Source organism: Schistosoma haematobium, chromosome 6 (assembly GCF_000699445.3).
Source record: "Schistosoma haematobium chromosome 6, whole genome shotgun sequence".
Taxonomy (NCBI): Eukaryota; Metazoa; Platyhelminthes; class Trematoda; order Strigeidida; family Schistosomatidae; genus Schistosoma; species Schistosoma haematobium.
The window spans coordinates 9,370,787-9,395,013 of record NC_067201.1 but is presented as its reverse complement, the minus strand read 5'-3'; the positions used below and the strand labels follow the sequence as shown (position 1 = coordinate 9,395,013).

The 24,227-nt window shown below is 34.5% G+C and overlaps 1 protein-coding gene across 1 annotated transcript in view; it reads right to left on the bottom strand.

The window, feature by feature from the left end:
• Positions 1–1,144: 1,144 nt before the first annotated feature.
• Positions 1,145–24,227, bottom strand: part of MS3_00008471 (uncharacterized protein) — a 52,067-nt gene continuing 28,984 nt past the window's right edge. Inside the window, exons 4-12 of the mRNA XM_051216808.1 lie at positions 23,557–23,616; positions 21,293–21,836; positions 20,801–20,918; positions 19,042–19,393; positions 17,952–18,009; positions 16,347–16,529; positions 15,067–15,186; positions 13,761–13,795; positions 1,145–1,780 (exon numbers count right to left, since the gene is read on the bottom strand). Of these exons, the coding sequence (XP_051065423.1) occupies positions 13,772–13,795; positions 15,067–15,186; positions 16,347–16,529; positions 17,952–18,009; positions 19,042–19,393; positions 20,801–20,918; positions 21,293–21,836; positions 23,557–23,616 (1,459 nt within the window). The 3' untranslated portion in view covers positions 1,145–1,780; positions 13,761–13,771. The remainder of the gene's footprint in view (positions 1,781–13,760; positions 13,796–15,066; positions 15,187–16,346; positions 16,530–17,951; positions 18,010–19,041; positions 19,394–20,800; positions 20,919–21,292; positions 21,837–23,556; positions 23,617–24,227) is intronic.

The window sequence follows — 24,227 nt, the reverse complement described above, 5'->3', positions numbered from 1 at the left end:
GACTGTTGTCCATTGATTACGGTAACAGTCACTATATTTGATGTATCACGTTTTCGAGATTTTTAAGGACCAATTTATCGCTTATTTCAATAGTTTGCGAAATATTCACTTAGTATTTATATCTATTGTCCATTATCGTCTTCATGTCCGGTTCTAAAACTGATACAGAAGCTTTCAATATACAAGTTCAAATGAGTATTTGAGTGAGTATTATGTCAGGATGAAAAGTGAAAATTAGATTGACTTACTCATTATGATTTTTATTCAACATTAATTCCATTTCATTCAATTTGATAATCACTCAGTATAGTATTTGTTTCGTTTTCCCTGTATGACAATTTATTTTGTATAATATACGATAATCTTGTATGGATTATTTTTCATATATGTTATTTACTCTCCTTACCAATCAAAAATGCATGTACAAACCAATATATAAATGAGTGTATTTCCAACTAAACTTGTTCATGATTGCTTGTACTTCTGGCTACTTGTGGAATATATTTTCCCGTTTCGAACTTGAACTTCTCTCTCTAATTAACGAGACTCGGATACATCAAAATAGCTAGCTTATTTGGTCTTTGGTCATAGAGTGTTTATTCCATTTGCAGATTAGATGAACTCGTAATCACTTCAAACATAGCAGTGTGGAGCCCGATAATTGTGAAAACAGATCTTCATTGGCTGAATATATATATATATATATATATATATATATATATATATATATACCTTGGAATTTTAAGCCACACGTCCAACCAATGTTATGTGTCTCATTTTTTAGAAAAGATAATCGAATTTCAGACAATAACAAACGCTTATCATTTGATTGATGTCTACGTTGAGTGGGCTTTCTGAGAACTGCAACGGAGCCTCCAGAAACCCTAAAGGAGCCGAAGAGTCCTAGCCAATCAGGGCATGATGGAGCTTTCTAGAATGTCCACATGGCGTGCTACTATTGGTTAATAGCATAATATGTCTTTTAGCGGATTGGCCAAAATATGATGTTGATTTAATAAATGTTAACATCTATAAATACCCGTGTTTTTCTGTACAAAAATGAACCTTGGAGTAAAGTATTTCTTGCATATTTTGCGTCTTCTCTTCTGTGTTCAGGTCGCTGTATAGTTCTAGCTTGGGGGTTACAGAAGAGCTTAGGAAACGAATATAGCGTTCAATCCGCAAGATATATCAGTCTAATTAAACTCATTATATCAATATTATTACCTCATTACTATTAAGCTAAAATAATATAAAATCACATTTACATATTTTCATAATAAATGTTTATTTTGTTTTGTTTTATTATTATAATTAAAAATCACAATTTACCCATATCATCATTAAACATAATGTAAAAGTAGTCATTCAAATGATTATCAACAATATAAATAATTCCTAAATGAAAAACAAAAAAAATTGTTCATTTTTAGATAAGATTCCAAACAACTGAATCATCATTAATTTAAAGAGAAGAAATAATAAAACCATAGCAGTATGTACTGCTTTTTCTTCAATAAAAACAAAAAAAAAGAAGGAAAAGAGACAAAGAATGGAAAACTCAACAGGAACATACTTTTTTTATAATAAAAAAAAACAACAAAAAACTGGTTATTAATAAAACTAAAAGTTTGCTTAGAAACTATGTAACAAATTATTGATTATTGTTACTTGGCTCATTTAAAAAGTGTGATATAATTCAACTTTTCAATATTTTTATTTATTCTTAGAATTTTTTTCCTTTGAAAATTCTTTCGTTGTTATCACTAGTGTTACTTACCTAGAGATAAAGTTGAAAAAAAAGGAGAAGTAGAAAAACAAAACGAAACATTAAAGAAAAAAAACGGAGAAAAATTGACAAATGCGCGTTTGGACCTGGTGTATGTATGTATGTATGTATGTATGTGTATGTGTGTGTGTCTATGTGTACAACATTCAATATATTTTATTTATTAATTTTGATATTCGTTATGTTATGAGTTAAATTAGATTTTAATTTCATATATCAATTTGGCATCAAAATAGAATGATGTTACATGATTATAGTAAGGAAAAAGAATGGGAAATGATCTATGATTATAAATACTTTTCTAAAGAAGATCAATCAACAGTGATGAATTGATTTGATTAGATTTTCATAATTTATGTTTATACACTAAAATATTAAATAAAATTTAGAATAAGAGAAAAATAAATTAAAAATTAATATATTTCAAATAATTTTATTAGTTGAGGTCATGAGTCAATTGAAGCTAGAACGCTGGACGGCTGTTTCATCCAAATGTGAGACTCGTCAACAGTGCACATCCACGATCCCGCCACCCACGAGATTCAAAATCAGGACCTATTAGTCTCACATGTGAACGCTTAAACTCTACACCACTGAGTCAACATCAACTAATCCACGAAATTCAGCGACACATCCACCATTGTCATCAGTGAGTTACTATCTGACAACAGACTGATTACTGTTTCTTACTAGAACTCAAGAAAATACCTCTTGAAGCCAGTTACTAGTGAGCATACGATGATTATTATGAGAAGGGGTTTTGTGGTTATGATAGTAACTTTTAATAGTTGAGATCATGAGTCAATTGAAGCTAGACTACCATGGAAAACCTGGAAGCACTGAACGATCGTTCCGTCCTATTGTGGTACTCCTCAGCAGTGCACATCACGACAAATGGTAATTTAAGCTTGGTTAATCATTACACATCAAAGATATTTTCCTATAAAATAGGTTGGTTATAGTCAGTAGTGGAATATAGGACACCTGTTCGGTCTCATTAAGGGTTCATCAGCTACATTCACCAGTACGCAATTACTGATTTCAACATCAAAGTTATTAAACAAGTTAGTGGTTATCTAGAATTAATAGCTCGGCTGATAACGCCTTTGTACCGAAAGGTTCTTGTTTCTTGTCTCAGTATGAAAAACAAAACCAGGATGTGGATATACAAAGCTGAAAAGTCTTGAATCGAACAAGGCACCTGTCCTGGATTTCCCTGTTAGTTATAATCCATCTATTCTCTAAAACTTGTTACAAAATAGTTATTTTGAGGCACGCTTCATCAGATGCATATAAGCCAACAAAATTGAGTCCAAAATACCAACAACAGGATTATTCAAACCCTTTATAATAATGGTTATAGATGTCTGTCTAGACAAGAGTTTCACGTATTGTTTTAAAATCATGGCCAGTCAGTCAGTTAGTCATCGGGAAACTTAGCTTTTGAAATCAGCATCATTTTCTTATTTAAGAGGAGATATTGTCAAACTTTTACTAAACGGAATGGCATCTATGATTAGTATTAGATTGTAGTGTCAGTTATTATGCCAAGCCCATATACCTTATTCTAGCTTTCGGACATCCCATTCTATTCATTTTACTTGAGCCATACATTGACCTTAACTCCGCCTGTAGCTCTTCTACAGTTACTGCCGGTCCCAAGCCCGGGTAAAGGAGGAGGGTTGGGCATGGGGTTAGCGTCCCCATCCCGTAGAAAACTAACTCGCTAAAAAAACGCTTACCAGAAAAAATAATTCAAACCATTTTAACTCTGCCCTGAGAGTTAGAAGGTCTTCATTTAGAAGAATTATGACGCTTCATGGTGAAAGCCGAATTCCTTCGGAAGCCACGAGGCCGATGCCCCTTCTAACAACCAGAGCAAAAATTTTTATAGGTACATGGAACGTTAGAACAATGTGGGAAACCGGGAAGACCAGCCAAATAGCAACGGAAATGAGGAGATACAACTTGGCAGTACTGGGAATCAGCGAAACCCACTGGACTCAAGCTGGACAGAAAAGGCTAGCTACGGGAGAGATGCTGCTATACTCCGGTCACGAAGAGGAAAATGCTCCACACACACAGGGAGTTGCTCTAATGCTGTCCAAAGTAGCACGAAATGCACTTGTAGGATGGGAATCCCACGGATCCAGAATCATCAAAGCATCATTCAAAACAAAGAAGGAGGGGATCTTAATGAATATTATCCAATGTTATGCACCCACCAATGATAGCAACGACGACATTAAAGATCAATTCTACGAGCGGCTGCAGTCAATCATAGAGAAATGCTCAAGAAAGGACCTCACCATTCTGATGGGAGATCTAAATGCCAAGGTCGGAATAGACAACACTGGATATGAAGATATTATGGGACGACATGGACTGGGAGAGAGGAACGAAAATGGAGAAAGATTTGCAAATTTGTGTGCATTCAACAAATTAGTCATAGGAGGCACAATATTTCCACACAAACGTATACACAAGGCTACATGGATCTCACCGGACCACACTACAGAGAACCAAATAGACCATATTTGCATCAAAAAAATTCCGAAGGACAATGGAAGATGTGAGAACCAGGAGAGGAGCTGACGTAGCTTCAGATCACCACCTAGTTGTAGCCAATTTAAAACTGAAGCTAAAAAAGAACTGGACAAGTGGACAAACAGAACTACAAAGGTTCAATACAGCCTTCCTTCGAGATACTGACAAACTCAATGAATTCAAGATAGCTCTCAACAACAGATTCCAAGCCTTGCAAGATCTACTGAAGGGAGAAGAAACTAGTATGGAGGACAACTGGAAAGGCATCAAAGAAACATTGACTTCAACGTGTCAAGAGGTTCTGGGCCTAAAGAAACACCATCATAAGGAATGGATCTCTATAGAAACACTGGACAAGATCAAAGAAAGGAAGAACAAGAAGACAGCAATTAACAACAGCCGAACACGAGCAGAGAAAGTCCAAGCACAAGCTGAATACATAGAAGCAAACAAACAAGTGAAGAGGAGCATTAGAGCCGACAGGAAGAAATACGTGGAAGAATTAGCAACGACGGCAGAAAAAGCTGCTAGAGAAGGAAATATGAAACAGCTCTACGATACAACGAAGAAACTATCAGGGAAATACAGTAAACCAGAGAGGCCGGTCAAAGACAAAGAAGGCAAGCCAATCACTGAAATTCAACAACAGCGAAACAGATGGGTAGAATACTTCGAGGAACTCCTGAATAGGCCGGCTCCAATGAATCCACCGAACATCGAAGTAGCACACACAGATCTTCCTATAGATGTCAACCCACCAACGACGGAAGAAATTAGAATGGCCGTCAGACAAATCAAGAACGGGAAAGCAGCAGGACCCGACAACATACCAGCTGAAGCACTGAAATCAGACGTCGAAGTAACCACAAGCATGCTTTACCCTCTATTCAAAAAGATTTGGGAGGAGGAACAAGTGCCAATGGACTGGAAAGAAGGACACCTCATCAAGATTCCAAAGAAAGGAGATCTGAGCAAATGTGAAAACTACAGAGGCATTACACTACTGTCAATACCAGGGAAAGTCTTCAACAGGGTGTTACTGAACCGGATGAAGGATGCAGTAGATGCCCAACTTCGAGATCAACAAGCTGGATTCCGAAAGGATCGGTCGTGCACAGACCAAATTGCAACACTACGGATCATCGTCGAACAATCAGTTGAGTGGAACTCGTCACTATACATCAACTTCATTGATTATGAAAAGGCATTCGACAGTGTAGATAGGAGGACATTATGGAAACTTCTTCGACACTACGGAGTTCCTGAGAAGATTGTCAATATTATCCGGAACTCATACGACGGACTACAGTGCAAAGTAGTGCATGGAGGACAGCTGACAGATGCATTCCAAGTAAGGACCGGAGTCAGACAAGGCTGTTTACTCTCTCCCTTCCTCTTTCTTCTGGTGGTCGACTGGATTATGAAGACCTCGACATCTGAAGGAAAACACGGAATACAATGGACAGCTCAGAACCAATTAGACGATCTGGACTTCGCAGATGACCTAGCCCTCCTATCACGTACACGTGAACAGATTCAGATAAAGACAGCCAATGTAGCAGCAGTCTCTGCATCAGTAGGCCTCAGTATACACAAAGGGAAAACTAAGGTCCTCAAATTCAAAGCGGAGAACAGCAATCCAATCACCCTTGATGGCGAAACTCTGGAAGATGTAGAATCCTTCACATATCTGGGAAGCATCGTCGATAGACATGGAGGTTCAGATGCAGACGTAAAGGCGAGGATTGGCAAAGCAAGGGCCGCATTCCTACAATTGAAGAACATATGGAACTCAAAACAACTTTCAACCAATATCAAAGTGAGAATCTTCAATACGAACGTCAAGGCAATTCTACTGTATGGAGCTGAAACTTGGAGAACTACAACAACCACAATCAAGAAAGTACAAGTATTTATAAATAGCTGTCTACGCAAGATACTCAACATCCATTGGCCGGATACCATCAGCAATAGCCTTCTGTGGGAGAGAACAAACCAACTTCCAGCTGAAGAGGAAATTAGGAAAAGACGATGGAAATGGATAGGACATACATTACGCAAATCGTCAAACTGCATCACGAGGCAAGCCCTAACTTGGAATCCTGAAGGGAAGCGGAAAAGAGGAAGGCCAAAGAACACGTTACGTCGGATAATAGAAGCAGATATGAAAAGGATGAATTACAACTGGAAGGAGCTGGAAAGGATTGCCCAGGACAGGGTTGGATGGAGAATGCTGGTGAGCGACCTATGCTCCTTCACGAGGAGTAACAGGTGTAAGTAAGTAAGTAATACATTGACCTTGTTATTTATTCGCTTATCAATCTAGACTGTTTTTATATGAGCGTATATGTGTGTGCCCTTCTTATCCTATTAATCACATGTCTGTAGCTTTATTTTGTCTGACTATAAATATTGAGTAACGCTTGACTAAAATGGAGTTGGCTTCCCAGCCATCTTCCATACGTGTCAAAATTGCTTTGCTATGCTTCATTCGCTTTATGTACGAAATATATGTATCCTCAAGTCAATTCTCGTTATTCGACTTATTTAATTCCGTTTTTGGATAACGCGATTTAAGTCGACGATGATATACGAGAAATGGCGATAACAAACATTCGTACAATCTAAATGGAGTCAGATCAAACGGGCACAAAAAGATATATAACGCTGTGCTGGTCATTTAAATTTCATCCTTAAGATTGTGAAAGGTTATTCTAGTAGGAAGTATTGATCTTGTGTGATACATTTTTACTGGTTTGGACACTTTACCGATGTAATCGCCAGGCATGTACTATAATTAGGTGTCTTCTATAATGTCATCGAATTTTTCTTTTACTATATAGCACTTACCATCTGGTTTTTTCATCCCCCTTAATGAATATCGTTTACTACACTCTTACTTATAAAACTACTTGCAATTTTTAGAAATACCTATTCGACCAAGTGGAATAATATTGTCCAACCGGCCATTTTTTTTTTAAAAAAAATTTTCCAACCCCAAATTACAATATTTTTCATCCCGTGTTTCGTCCAATGAAATGGCTAGTTCCAAAAATTAGATTTAATTGGTTAGTTATGTCTTGAAAATTGTTATAAATTATCAGTACTTGTCGACGAAGCACAATCTCAATCGTCATTATGGAGCAGAGTAACGTGCCGAGTACGAGCGCTGGTGTTTCTCACGTAACGGAAATGGAGGAAGTCTTTTTGACTACCTTGTTTCTGGTTGCGTTTCCATCGGTTGAAGCGTTAAAGACCACTATCACAAATTTTGAAAGATCGACTTACAGTCATTATGTAGTGAGAGATTCGCATATTGGCAGAGATCAAAAATCCTACATTAAATTTGTGTGTTGGCGAAATGGGCGTATAAGATCTAGCGGTTCGTCACAACGTATTAGACGGAGGAGGTAATTTGGTAAATTGTTTTATAATTTTTTTTAATGAAGGGCTTCTATGAACACCCAATGTCCAGCATTTATGTTTTGTAAGATTATAGACGGCTATTGGACTGTTGTACGTGGGAATGTACATCACAATCACGAGTGCAATTCCCTGAGGTACCAGGGTAATTCATGGATGCGCAGGTTAACGGATGGGGAGTTTGAAACTGTGAGACCGCTGCTGATTTCCGGTACCGCTGCATTCCACATCAGGAATTTTGCTTACCAATCTTATGGGAAATGTCTGACCGCTCAAGATGTCTGCAATATGCGGTACAAAGTGTTCTCACACGCGAACCTTCCTGGTACGGAATTCGCCAATTTATAATGTACACTATAGGTGATTACGGGAAATTGAAAGCTCACATAACATCCTTGGGTGGGCTTTGCGAATACGAATTGGACGATGAGAACTGTCTATCGTATTTCTTCTTCATGACTGCTGAGCAAGTGAATTTGGCCGGTCACTTTTGAACTGAATAATACGAACTTCGTCGAGACCAGCCACCGAGTCTTGAAGATGTATCACCTTAATCGAAAAACACCGGTTCTCAGATCCATTTTCAATGTGCTGCTTCGTACTGGATATTGGATGGAAGCAAGATTACATAAATATTCAATGGATTGTCGGGGAAAGCCGGTATTGGTGAGGAGCCGGAAGTACGTCGACTTCAGGAACGACTGACACCAGTTGCCTGTCAACTACTGAAGCGACACCTTCGCATTCCTATAACGCAGTCTGCGTTAATCAGGCGAATGTCGGAGGAACAATGCAGTTCACTTCATGACTTCATAGTTCACGGTAGACTACCAACAACGCCAGTAAACTTACATGGAGAACAGCATTCGTACACCCTTTCAAGAACCTCGACTAACGTAGCAGTGCCGTTTATACAACGAGGAACTGTTGATTTGGATGAAACGCTCAGTAACGATGAGGAGGAAGTAATTTCTATTAACTCGGAAGAGTTAACTGAACGGGACATCGAAAATGAAGAAGAGCATGACGAGAATCGACTCTGCGACATCTGTAATCTTGCGCAGCCTCCGTGTGAAACCGGTGATGCGGTTGGTTGGGTTTTCTGTAGATGTGAAGCAATGTTTCATACCTTCTGTGCCTACGACCCATCGCCGAACGTACGAGCAGTGCACTGTCCTATCTGTGGCGCCATTACAAACTAATAGTGATGACGTTCGACCGCGAGAACGAGTAAAGGCCCTTTTCAGGGCCACCCACAATTTGATTTCCATTATTTTTTATCTACTACTTTTCCGCCGCAAAGGTCAAGTGATTAAGCACTTATTAATGTCTCATGAATTTAGATATCCCTTAGAGATTAATAGTGGAAAAGCGATTATCGTTCATGTATTCGTAAACTTGTTTCTAACGTTTATTAGATATAAAGGTTAAGAAAACTTAGACAAGATTTTGTCATCTAATGAAGACTAATCTAGTAATTTTATATTGAAAATAATGTGATTAGCGTTCATGTTTTAGTAACACATTTGTGAACTATCTAATAAAAGTACATTTTGAGTACATTTTAATAGGAATATTTTAAATGAGTGAAAATCATAATTTTGTCGTTAGGTCAATAAACTTATGATGACATTTATTAGTGAATGTAATAAGATAATTACAAAGATGAATGTGATTAAAGCTCATAGAGAAGTAAACGAAATTGAGAAAATTAACTTATTTAGGAATAAAATAATGACATTTGAAAACAAGTTGAAACCATCATCATTGAAATGATGATGGTGATAAAAGGTCATACAGTAAGTGTAAAAAGAAATAAGAATATTATCCGTTTCATAGATACACAAAACAAGAACTTCATATTCTTGTTTTATATTAAAATTTCCTGAAACCAGAACTATGCGTACGTAAGAAGTACGTCTGATCGTAAACTAAGCCTCCATAGTTATTCATAACTACTGATTATATCACCGTATTCATTTGCACACCTCATCAACTATTTATGACTGGTACAATCTCGTTGTACCAGTTAAATATTCCCTTAAAATATTCAAAAATCAAAAATAATTTAGGAAACAATCGTTTTCCTCAACTTCATCATCACACTATACAGTTATTAGTCCATAATTTTATTATTTTATAAAGTCCAAAAATAAGGCATGACATTTATGAATTTGACAATGTAATGTGTTAACAATGGTTAACGTTTACATCTGTAACGATATATATATTTACAAATTAAAAGGTCATTCACTAAAGGTCGGGATGATTTGCAGTAAAGTGTTCAGTCACAATAAGTGACTAAGCATTATAGGAAAATTGAAAATGCAAAAAATTTTGTGTCAATGAAATACATAGTACAAGAATTGAATCTTGTCAATTGACATAATAATAATAATAATAAGGAAAATAAATAATACTAATAGCATTGTAAATGTTCATTGATACAGTTGACCTTATTCATATTTATACGTTTAAAGTCGATAAATATTTGTTGAGTCAGTCAGACGACGTAGGCTTGTTCATTTACACTTCATGAAACTGATATTTCAAATGCTTGTCAAAAATGGTTACATTCGTTATGTCTAGATATAGTTCAGGTTTCATATTACGGCGGTTAACAATATTCACACATGACTGATTAAACAAACTAGTTTTTATTACGACCAAAAATTAATTTTAAAATACAGAACTACAAATAATTTACAAGTGAACACAATAAGCCGTTTCAATGGACTTTTACAATTTAACCACATTTAAATCTAACGTTGTCTAATTCTCATTATGAATGAACATTTACAAAATAATCCTTTAGTAAATATTAAGTGTCTTTTTCGGAAAATTTATTACTACTTTCATATACTGTCAAAGTCAGTTCATTAAATGATCGTCTACGGTTGGTTCACCTGAATTATACATATTGCAACCAGTAATTTATCATGATGATTTATTGATATGTTGATTTCTTTTTCCCATTAACACACCGTGTGTTACAAAAAAGCCTATGCACACACTTTGGTGATAATTTGTTTATTAATTTGGTATTAAATATTTGACTACCGACCTCATTCAGTAATCACTATTATCAAATATTCAAACCGGTTTACAGATGCTTTTTCCCAAAAACTTTCTTTTACTGAGATACATATGATTATTCCTGTTCCGATAACTAAAGACTTCAATTCAAGGTATACTTGATCGGAAAACAAAAATTGATCCCAATACACATTCACTAACAGTAGGATTGCATGGTAATGCAATTAAGTTGGTGTCTTTTTCTTCAAAAGTCTAAATTTTTTTCAAGACTAAGATTACACAAAAAAAATTATTCATTATCATTAAATTTCAAATGTAAAAAATGAAAATTCTGGTATCCAATCACAGCTCCAGATGTGATTTCGATTTCAACTAATCAGATTACAAAGATGAACAGTTTACGACCAATCACAAAATTATTAAAGGTAACAAAATGTTTGTTCATTATCACTTGAGCACACACTTGCAAAACAAGTCCACCAATCAATGATACCTAAATTTTTCATTCACACCCCACAATTTTTTTAAAAGGGGTGGTAGGGAATCATATAGGCCGGTTACTTAATGTCAACCGACCAAGTGGGGTTCTCCTACTTAATAAAGTGTACTAACTAACAAGTTACATAACCTTACTAGATATAAACTCTGGACACGAATGGATTTATAAATAAATAAATAAAGGGATTTACAATTTGTTGTTAAGACTGAACATTTAAAAGCTCACAAATTATGTCGTTTGTTTTAAAAGTTTAACATTTCTGAATTGAAAATATAGTTTGATGATTTGGATGAGAGAGGCAACAGTACAATTTGATTAATTGGAAGATTGATTCAATCAATACTATGGACGAGAATATGTTGACTATCATCCATTAAATTCTATAATTTAGTACTCAATATCAGCTCACATATAAATAGACACTCACATTTTTATTTAATCTATGACAAAATTAAATGCACGTTTTTGTATTAGGATATGTAGTCAACGGTTTATTGTTGAACCAGGATTTTAAAATATTATGAATGACATTTGTCAACTGTTGACTGAAGAAATAATGTGGTTTTTAGTGGATTAGAGATAGAATACTCAAAGTCTTTAATAAGAAGGCGTTACATACTGGTGAATAGCAGTTGGACTGTTCAAGAAATATGAAATCTGTCTGATCGAAACTAGTTCAGTTTTCAGGTAATGCTTATTCAATGTCTTTCCAGAGACCGAGCCCTGAATCTAATGGCGTCATGGAGATTAGTTTGATTTATCGGTTTTATTCATCTCAATGTTATCCCACAATGAGAACAGTTTGTGACGAATACAGTCTACAAATTCTGTAATTTACCAGACTTACAAGAAATTGTATCACTTCTCTTTCTCATTTAGTTCAATATTTGTGAAAACCAAAGATGTGATATTTAAAAATAAACATCAAAACTATGTCTTTGAAGGTGGATGCACTAATCTTAATCCCGTAAATGAGAATGAAAGACATTGTGATATTTGAATGTGGAACAGACCAAGCCTAAAAAAAATTGTTTGAAACCTATTCGTGAATTCTTCAAAAAACCTAAAAAAAATTACTGAAAATACAATATGAATATAGTGCTGTATTGAGTAGAAGCAGGCCGCAAAACTAACTTTGATGGAATTGAGATCCTTTAAAAAGGTTTTATTTCATGTAACAAAACAAACTTACAGTCAGCTCTTACAAATAATGGATGGATTCAAATAATATGTGAATGAATGAGATGATATTAAATTATCTGTACCTTAGCATAACCCAGTTGTTCGGAAGAAAATCGTATTCTCATTTAATCTTTAGTATTCCATTTTTAGTGAACTCAACACCACCTAGTTACATGAAGCATGTTAAGATTTTATGAGGATTCCTCGATAATATCTTCAAAAACTAGAAGAGTGTGGGGAACATTTTATGTAATCAGTAAATCAATAGATCTACCGAATTGGATAGTTCTTCAAACTTACTTTTAGTTATCAGTAAACGGGTTGTGGATATTGTTGAGTTATATGTAAACCGTTAATCGACCTATGTTAGATAATCATTGAAAATCGGGTAGCAGTGGATAGTTAATTCGCCATAGTATAGGATTCCTTAGTGAAGGTGACCATCAACAAGCACATTAAGGATCTATCTAACCAATGGCCTTCATGACTATTCACTTGATTTTTGAGCAACTTTTCTAGAAAAATTACAAATTATTTATTCACCTGACTAATTCCAACATATCAGATGGGTTTTGTGGATATCATAGTAATTTCAATGGTTAAGATCATGAGTCAGTTGAAGCTAGACGACCATGGAAAACCTGGAAGCGCTGGACGGTCGTTTTTTCTTAGTGTGGGACTCCTCAGCAGTGCGCACTCACGAACTCGCCTCTGCGAGATTCGAACCCAGGACCTACTGGTTTCGCGCGCGAGCACTATTATTAACTATTGATCAACATATACTCACTAGTGACTGGCTTCAAGAGGTATATCCTGGAGTTCTTAGTGAGAAGTAGTGACCAGTGGAGTTCAACCAGGTCTGTTGCCAGATAGTAACTCACTGAAGACAATAGTGGATGTGTCGCTCGATTTCACGAATTATTTGAAGTTAGACATTAACACCGCTGGTTGCCGGTTCAGTGGTATAGTGGTTAAGTGCTCAGTTAGTTGTATTAATTCATTTAAATAATAAACCCTACATTCAATATCATTCTGTATTACTAACTGATTAAAATGGGAAATGTTAATCATTTTATGTTGAATCAATCATCTTAAAGATCCTAGGATCAATCTTGTGGCAAATAATGTATGTATACTGTTGATAAGTACTATATTGGGACCAAACAAACAGTCCAATACATTCTGGCTTTCAGTATTTGCTTTAACTACTTTCAGTCCACAATATAAGACACTGTATATATATTTGTAATAAGATATAATTTCCTTTAATTAATCTAAACATACCTGTATGAATATCACAAATATTTCATCATTTTTAACTGAAATGAAAAATAAATTGTTATGAATAGCAATGATGATAGCAATATTTAATTAAATCACAAGGGTTTAAATTCATTTCAAAGACAATGGACGTTTTCTATAGATTGTTCAATTTCAACGAAAGTAGAATAGTTTCATTGAAATCACTAACTGATTTAAGTTAAACAATCATTGAGAAAAAAAAACCTGAAAGTACTAAATGACCATTTCGTCGTAGTATGGGACACTTCAGAAGTGATTATCCATAAACCCAGAGCTGGAAATAGAACTTAGGAAACTTGTATAAGTTGAGAAATTTGTGAAGACAGTTTACCGTAAAGATAGTTAATATCATGGAATGATTTCAGCTGAGACAACTTTCAAAGATCATGAAACACTGAACTTTAACTAATTTTGTAGATGATAGGTTTTCTGAGTGAACTAAAGGTTTAGAGCTCTATCGCTGGAATGGTCATGTAGGCGGACTGTTGAAGAGTTTCATACTAGAACAGAACAGCTGCCTACCGCCTGATTTTCCATTGCACAAAACTCTCCTAATCAAAATATAGTTCAAGTCATTTAAAACATAATTGAATGTAAGATATGACCTTTTTTAGTCTTTCATTGGCTAATGATCGTGAAACTGTTATGTCTTTATGGCCCACTAGTTATCACGTAATTTATTCGTCCATCAAAATACGACTTATTCGCTCTTGTACTGCACTAAACCAATGACGTTCGTTCAGTCTGATCAGCCTAGCGTCCTATTGGTCCGTTGCTCACCTAGCTCGTCCACTTGAGTCCAGAATGCCAATAACAGTCTCCACCATGCGAATCAGTTATTTCAGACATACTGGGTTTATGTATCAACCAAATAGACCGCAACGCGCCATAAAATGAGAAATAACATTTATACACAATAAAGCCAGAAAGTGGCTGTGGACGTGGGAGACAGTAATTAATAAACTGAGTATAACTTATGAATAGTAAATCGTACAATAATAATCTATAGGTCAAAATAAAGCTTATAATAAGAGGAATATAAATATACATAATCTACTTATTGAATAATCATACCATAGGAATATATAGATAATATTAGTCCATTAATAGGTCTCAGGAGTTACTCGTAATTTAATCTTCGCTATGATATAACAGAAACCTATCAGGCTTACTTATTGCGTTTGCTAATAAATATGAACATTTCTGCATGTAACTAATAGACATCTATTCCTATTCTTGTGTAATAATTTACTATGAAATACATATCTATGTATAAAACTAATCTTACCTCAGATTGTTTATAATCATGATGAGTTTGAATTAAAGTTTGAATTCTATGCAAACGACGATTTAAATCATAATTAGTTAAATCATTCAATTTGTCACGATTGTATAAAACTTTAAAACACTGAAAATATATAGAAACATAAAAACAGAATTGTATAATTAAGGAATAGTCCTTTGTAAAAAGAAAAAAAAGGAAGAACTCTGGCAAAGTAAACAATTTATTACTTTTAATCCTAATAGTATGACATTGGTGTTAGTGTCAAAGTACCAGAGTAAGTCATGCAAATAACAACCAATAAGATTTATATAATCTCTGTTTACTATATAAGAGCAAATAAGAGATATAAACCACTTTCATATCTTAAGTAGTGAAGGTCACTTTTCCGAATGCAACAATATTGGAAGTTGGAGTTAAGAGTCACCTCAGCTTGTAGTAGTAAGTCATTGCTAATAGTATTGGATAATCGATTTCTATATCGACAATTGAAAGTTGGTAATATGGATAATTGTTTTCAAATTCAGTAATATAAAGACAATACACCCAGTCCCACTACTGTTGAGGTGTCTCATATTAGGACAGTAATAACCTTTAGTCTTCAGTAATCTTCAAATGATAATGACGACCGATATCAATCCATGATAACAATCATCTTTACATAAAATCAATCTCCACAAACGTTTAAACCTAATGAATATCAATATTGATCCAACAAGTGATTTTTCTGTTAGATAAACTTCTCTTAGCAACATAAATCTAACAGCTCAGTCTATTCTCTTCATCTTCTAATCTCTCTCGATTGGACAGTTTTGATTTAGAGATTAATGTGGTTAGAGTAAGGTAGAATATTTCGTTATTACGTACCAGTCTACAGTTAATCATTAATTCACTTTCCTTCTGAGAAATGAACAATTGTGACGTATATGTCCTTTGATATTTTAAGTTATGAGAGAGATTCTCAGGTCAGATTGACGTTTAAGGTGTTTTTCCTGTAGTTTAGATGTCATTCTGGATAATATTATCAACTCCTACTTCACGTGGATAGATATGATCAGAAAACATTTTTATATTAATTACTTGTAATGTAGTAAAGTAGTTTATTTAAATTCCTCAAAACTATGATCATTGAAAACCTGGAAGCATTGGACGGCAATGGACAGCAGTACTCATACAAGACCTCATACGCGGGGATCGAACCTAGGAAACTTGATCTCGCATCTCCACAAGCCTTTACCTACAGTTTATTTAAGTTCAGAGAATTATTAACAAGTAGTCTTACTTACAACGTATATGGCTATACAAATACCGATAATCCAACCGGCTAAAATATCTTCAAACCAGTTATTTCTGTAAATCGCTCTATTGACACCAAGGATTAGAGCAATTAGACTAACACCAAGCAATGATAAGAATGGAATGCAAAGACAGGCATCTCGAAAATTTTTCATTAATGCAGTAATATAGACCTAGAGAAGACAATAACAAATAATGCAAAAAAAACTATCAGTTATCAAAGTGATTAATTTGTACTCATTAACACTTTCAAGCTTTCTATCACAAAAAGAAGCAACCACAAACGTTTGACAGGATGAGAAATCAAGTTTACATAAACAGTAGTATGTATCTTTATTTTTCAATAAAAACGTGTGAGTTTCTTCATTATTACTGGTGAAAACAGGTTGAATATAATTGGAGCGTAGCCATTAAACTGAGTAGTTCAACTCGTATAGAACATCATCTCCCCGAAGATTGCAGCTACGCCTTGATAACCAATGCCAAATATTATAAATTATAGGTCTAGGGTTTCTTTCTATCTATTTCCAACAACTTAGCAACAAGTTTGCCATTCTCTAAAGTGTGGCGGGATAGAATGAACTTTGTTGTCCGGATTAATTTTTTTCCAGTGAGTGAGAATCGTCATTAAACTATTATGTGAGAATTGATGTAGGATTTTTTAATTTTATATAAAACAACTTCATTAACTGTAGTTGTTTAGTAAATGAGAAACGCTGATATTTGGCGTTAACGTTAGGCAAATATGAAAAAAACAATTGATGAAGTAATGGACTTTTGACGGCTGAGGTGGTTGAAATATATGACACATATGCCCAAACACTTTCTGTCTTTACGAACAGTGTTTTTTTTAGTGTAAAACCAAGTTGGAAATAAGCTAGAGGTTGGTAAACCAAAACGTGATATCAGTACATGAAGACGCTGATTATTGGACTAATTCGTTTTAAGTAGGGGTCCATTCAGTAGTTATAATCAGTAGTTTGTGACTGGGTGGGATAGCTCAAAATCGGTTATACAGACGCAAATGCATTCACTCTTTATCTTTCTCTGAATCTCGATTTTTTATAAATCATGACATACATTTTATCCAATCAGCTCGTTGTTTGTTTACGAATTATTTTTTTCTATCTAATACTTTCTACTATTACTACTGTAATTGTTGAGACGATGGCGATTTATAGCCCAAGTGGATGATTTTGATAGAGTTTCGTTATCTGAGTTAGATGGTTTAATCATGGGGCTTTTTTTGTTTTTGAAAAACACTATCAGCACAAATTTCAGGAACGAAACTCCACCAAAACTATAACTGTCACCAGTTCTACTGCTCTGATACTTATCTTTTTAATTTTAATTCACTATGTTCATTCAACGCTACAACTTCGGACGATTTAAATATATCTGTATCAGATTCTACGCTGTTTATGACATAATCCATTACGCAAATTCATATTATCAACATTAACCTGTGATGAAATGTTATCATTTACATATTGATTTATTAAGGAGGGCCAAGTATTTCTAAGTCTTAAACAACCACAACAAGATTGATTCTCACATCAATACACATAATTGATTATTCATAATGATTGACTTACTGTTACAAAAATTGCTGCATACATCGAAACAGCTGCTCCCAGTGAAGGAAATGACGTTCTACATTTAATATTGAATAATAAAATTAAAGCATTAGGATTATTCAAAATAAAATATTGGTACATCATAGATGTTTAAAACAAAACAAAAAACTTCATTTATCACTGTTTAATGAATATTAATTGTAGAGGTTTATATTTATTTTGTGATTAATGCTAAGAACTACAATGTCACTTGAATCTCAACAACAAGGAACTATTAATCATTCTAACTATAATATCTTCATATTGATTGATCAAGTTAATGGCTATTTGAGCTCAGTCGCCCCGTGGATAACACGTTGGGTGTTTAAAGTAGCAGGTACTGAATTCAAATTACAGTTTAAATATCAATATTAATAGGATGAAATCAATGTCCCATATTTTATTACACACTATCGTTTCAATAAAAAATTAATATCAGATGGGTTTTGTGGATATTATAGTTATTTCAATGGTTAAAATCGTGAGTCATTTGAAGCTAGACCACCATGGAAAACCTGGAAGCACTGGACGGCCGTTTCATCTTATTGTGAAACTCCTCAGCAGTGCGCATCCACGACCTCGCTCCCTACGAGATTCGATGATCTTAACCACTGAAATTACTATAATATCCACAAAACCCATCTTATATTAATCAACATATGCTCACTAGTGACTGGTTTCAAGAGGTTTTTCCTGGAGTTCTAGTGAGAAGTATTGACCAGTGGAGTTCAACCAGGTCTGTTGTGAGACAGTAACTCATTGGTGACAATGGTGAATGTGTTGTTCAATTTCGTGAATTAGTTGAAGTTAGACATTAACACCGCTGGATGCCGGCTCAGTGGTCTAGTGGTCAAGTGCTCGTGCGCGAAACCAGTAGGTCCTGGGTTTGAATCTTGCAAGGGGCGAGGTAGTGGATGCGCACTGCTGAGGAGTCCCACAATAGGACGGAACGGCCGTCCAGTGCTTCCAGGTTTTCCATGGTGGTCTAGCTTCAACTGATTCATGATCTTAGCCATTGAAAAAATTATTACTTTATTTTATGTCATTTCTAAGAATTTTATACACTCACCTAGCCTCTTTAAGTTTTAAAATATTATTCTCCATACAATCTGCATTTGTAAATAATCCATCTGATAAGTGACCAGTTGATGATTCCGGAGAAGGTGTTGTAGCTACTGTAACTAAATATTTACCTTGCTTAGCTAATTGTGCAACAATTAAATCTAATAGTTGTGGATCTGATTCAATTGCACTGCGTTCATCTGTAGATTGACGTGTTTTTTGTATTATTCTATACCATTTAGGACAAACATTTTCAGATGGACGACATATTTGAATAAAATCTGGTCGAAGACGTCCAACAGAAACTTTAATTAACCAGACTAAAAGCATTGTTGTAAGAAGGCCAAAAATGTAAGTAACTGGTGTTTTTTAAGAGAGAAGACAAAAAAAGAGAAAGGATTTTTACAAGAAAACATGAAATAATTCTATAATTGTGTAAGACTTTAATTAGTTGAAGCTAGATATTAACAACGTTGGATTCCGGCTCAATGTTCTAGAAGTTAAAAGCCCGCGTGCGATGCCGAAGGTTCTGGGTCCGAATTCCACGAGCGGGATCGTGGATTCGCACTGCTGAGGAGTCCCATACTAGGACGAAACAGCTATCCAGTGCTCCCAGGTTTTTCATGGTGGTCTAGTTCATGAACTCAACTATTAAAATAAATCTGTTCCCTCTCATAAGTGAAATTTACATAAAGTACATATTTATACTTAATTGAAGAAAAAATCTATGACTAAATGGCATACATTATTTGACTGATCATTAAGAAGCGACAGTCCGTTTAAGCAAACTAATAGTATTTTAGAGATTTCAACAAACGCAAAACTTATTTAGTCGGACTAGTTACTATTGAACATTTCAGACTTTAAAAATGTCTCTCATTTTCAATTTATGTTCGAACAAGAGCATTTTGATATTGAATCTTTCTTTTTTCTCACAAAAGTCTGACCAGTTAATAATAAAAATATTTGTTTTTGTTTCATCCCAATGAATCTTTAAAAAAATCGTCTTTCTGACGTTTCGTGACTTTATGTAAGCCACTTCTTCAGGGTAAATAAAAATCGATTTTTTTATGTATTCTGAAGAGGTGGCTTACATGGAGTCACGAAATGACAGGAAGATAATTATTCAACTCATTAGGATCAAACAGAAAATAGTTTTATTATTAACTTTCTACCTAATACTCAATTTATTTGAAACTATAAAGTCCCAGCCATGGTATTGATATCAATAAATTCATTCTGGTCAGTGATAAAGACCATAACATCAAGCTGATAATCATCCATAAAGTCAATATATTAGAATAATTGATCAATTAAGAAAGATATCTGAAATGAATTTCACTAATTTAATACAAATGTATTTAATTAAATACAGTGCATAATTAAACAAACTAGGTTTGGTTATATTTCTTTGATAAAGCTTGAACCAGACAGATTGTCGATCAAAATGTAGGATCTACTACTTTTAATCATATTTACTCTATTATTAAACATTTAGGTAGCATGTAAGTGTATCATCTTTCAGTGAACAAATTATTCTGCTTTTTCTTTCAATATCCATTTGTTTTTAGGCTTTGTGTCAAGCGAATTTGTTTACACTATTCACTTCAACTTAGACTACTGATTGAATACTCATATAAGCAACATGAGTTTTGTGGATGCAGAGAAACTTCAATAAAAAATACACATCTTCATTTAGGTAAATACCTAATGTATGTGTGTATAGAGAGAGAAAGAGTGAGAGAGGTGAAATTTTGTAGACTTACTGAATAGACGATAAATTTGACCAATAAATTTCATAGTACCCCACAGTTTTGAATTAGTTTTTGTTAGGCACGTTTGACAACAGTTGAAGAAATAGAAAGTGATTTCTGAGAAACAAATCTACAATATAAAAAGAGGTTCAATACAAAATTGGATTCTTTTATAGACTGTTTCAGTAAAAGGAAAATATCAAACTTCAATTAAGTGAATAACTAAAAGACCTATTCATACCTCCAGTATATAGATATGTTCTTCACTGTGCCACTAAATTATCAATAATGATGGTGTTTTTTTTAATCGTATCATCTATATAGCGATAATAAGATGTTAAATAGTTAATTGTGTTTTTAGGTGGTCCGTTTTCCAGCTTTACAAGGAAAATGTCCGCCAGTAGAGGGCCCAATGGTGACTCCATGGCTACCCCATCTAGTTGTCTATAGTATTCGTTATCAAATCGAACTTTCATATTTATGCAAAAAGAAATAAAAACTTACTAGTATTAACGGTATAATTATTGAACAGGTAACAATTGAACTAATTGTCATATGATGATAAAGATCAGTTTGTGATTGTGGAAATTGTAACCATTGATGATCATTTTTAATTCCTTGTATAAATTGTTTATCAGTTGGATAATTACGACCATATAATTGTTTAACAGTATCTCTCGGTCCATATAATTGTTGTTCCATAGAAGGAATAATTAATTTTGGTGGAATCATTAATCCTAGATCACCATCCCAAAATTCTGGATTAATTCTTTTTACATCATAAATATTCCATTTTGATTGATATTGTGATAGTTGAGATAATGGATTAGGTGTGGTTAATGTAGGGTAGGACGATGATGATACAGCAGTTTGTTGTTGTTTACTAAGCATATTCATACGTTCCAATAGAGGTTTCAGATTAAGATTTGACTCACCAATATTACCGAGATTACTAACACCGCTACTACTAATAATACTATCTGCATAACCGGGTGGTATATCAGGACATTGAAACTTTCTTTGATACAAAGGTATCCAATCAGCCCATCTGAAATGAATAGAAAACTAATAACTAAAAGGAAATGCTCCCAGTTCATTATTCTTTCATTTAATTGGATTTTTTGAATAAATATAACTTATCTCAAGGATTTTTGTGAAGTCGTAGGTAGTAATTGTTACATATTGATCTCATTTGAAGCATCATTGAGTTCCAAGGAGCACTGGTTAATTTATAACTGGAGTCGGAATTATTTCATTGAACGCCGGCCCACTGGTTCTAATGGTTATACGTTCTCGGTAGGACTTAAAGGTCTTGGAATTGACGGTGATATTATTTAGGAGTCACATACCAGGATGGGATAATTATCCAGTTCTTAATAGCATAAACACATGAATTAACCAGTAATTGAAGCCATGATTTCCAAGTCTTAGGGAAAACGTATGGTTTTTAGACCATTGAATTAATATCCCCAATGGAGTAGTCTAAAGGTCATGAATCCGATTACTAGTTGGTTCATCTATCTACACTAATGAAATTTTTCATACGATAATGAAAGATCTATTTAATGAACCCTGGTTTTCAACAGCTTTCCAACTGATATTGTTCCATGAAGAAAACCAACTACAAAATCAATTTATTCATCTGTGAAAAGTAGCAAAGCACCTCGGTAGAAGTAAAGTAGCAAACAATTCATTAGAACTATGAGTAAGGAATCATACCAATTAATTTATCGATCGTACCATCTGAATAGAAAAAGTATTAGTTTTCTTCCCAGTTTTAAATTTCTGATAATCAATACAAAATGAAATTTATTACCGTTTAACCTATGTTATTGGCTCATCGGTTTCATAAAATAAAATGGGACAATATGAAAAGGAAGATTTATGGATTTATCAACATAGAGTTACAGAGATTGTTGAGTTTTATCCAGATCATAGATCGATCAGTGCCAAACCACTACTGAAACCTAGAGGCACCGGACAGTCGTCTCATCTTGGTAAGGGACTCCTCAAGGGTGCGCACCCACGACCCCGCGTGGGGGGATTCGAACCCAAAGCCTCTGGTCTCGCACAAACATTTAACCTTTAAACCACCAAGTTGTTATCCAACAGCGTTAATGTCAAACTTCAGTCAATCCATGATATTGCGCGGCCATCTCCCATTGTCTTCGGTGAGTAACTACCTCACCTCCGACATTGTGAACGCGCGCTGCTGAGGAGTCTGACACTAGGACGAAACGTTCATCCAGTGCCTCCAGGTTTTCAGTGGTGGTTTAAGATTAATCGGTTCGTGACCTCAATTAAAACTTAAGAACCTAGCTGGTAAATACATATTATATCCTAGTTGAGACGTGTTAGATGGATTTACCTGCATTCCAGTGTTGATATGCATACAGAAACTCAAATTCACTAAAATACTTAGTGGCTATTTAGACTTAATAGCTTAACGGATAACGGATTAGTGTTTGGAGCGATAGTTATTGAATTTACATTTCTATGTGAACATTAACACATCCATATGATGAGTTCCAAATGCAACGAAATGCTCATGCTGAATTCCACTGCTAACAACAATTCAAAGATATAAAAATTTATAATAAAAGGCTATAATCGAGGTGATCCTTTTAAGGTATACATATATCAGTGGAGACTGATCAATTTCAAACCTGAATTTCAATAACGAGAAATGAAAAACTACTAAGAATTAACAGACAAGCAAATTAATATACCTAAATAGTTAGCCCAAAAAACAAATAGCTATAACTTACAAAGTAACACAAATTGATCGAATTCTAGGGTCTGTGTACAACCATCCATCAGCAGAACAGCTTTAAAATATAAAATAAAATGTAGAATTTTTATTGAATGGTATTCAATAAAACCTTGTCTTGTAATATACTAAGTAGTAAGTGATCGGTCAATAATAATTAATCATTGAGTGCTAAGCAATGCTATATTTGCCATGTTCTTCACATTAATCGAATTCTGTTTATCAAATTTCAGTGTGATCATTTGTCTAAGTACTCTAACATCGTGATGCTCTTTGTTTCGTGATAACAAATTATAGGGTCCTGGTTTGAAACTAGGCTTCATTCTAGTTGGCACTTTTTGATAAAGTGTTTCTTCTTGTTGGACGCTTTTAATGGAGGAATATTGGAGAAAGGAGAAGTAGCTTTATTTCAGATCATCCTATTTCTTCTAATTCTTTACATAAGTGCCTCTAACAATAGAGTTTCACAGCAAAAATCACGAGGAAAGACACTGATAGGACGTGAACTTTAAACAGTAAAAGATTTGGTGAGACTACACAAAGGTGAAAAAAACAACTAGCCCACATGAGACCAGTACACTAAGGTATGCACGTGACTACAGAACAGGAAATGAGCATTTTTCTGTCATGAAAAACAACTATTCAAAAGACGGTGAATATCGATCAGTA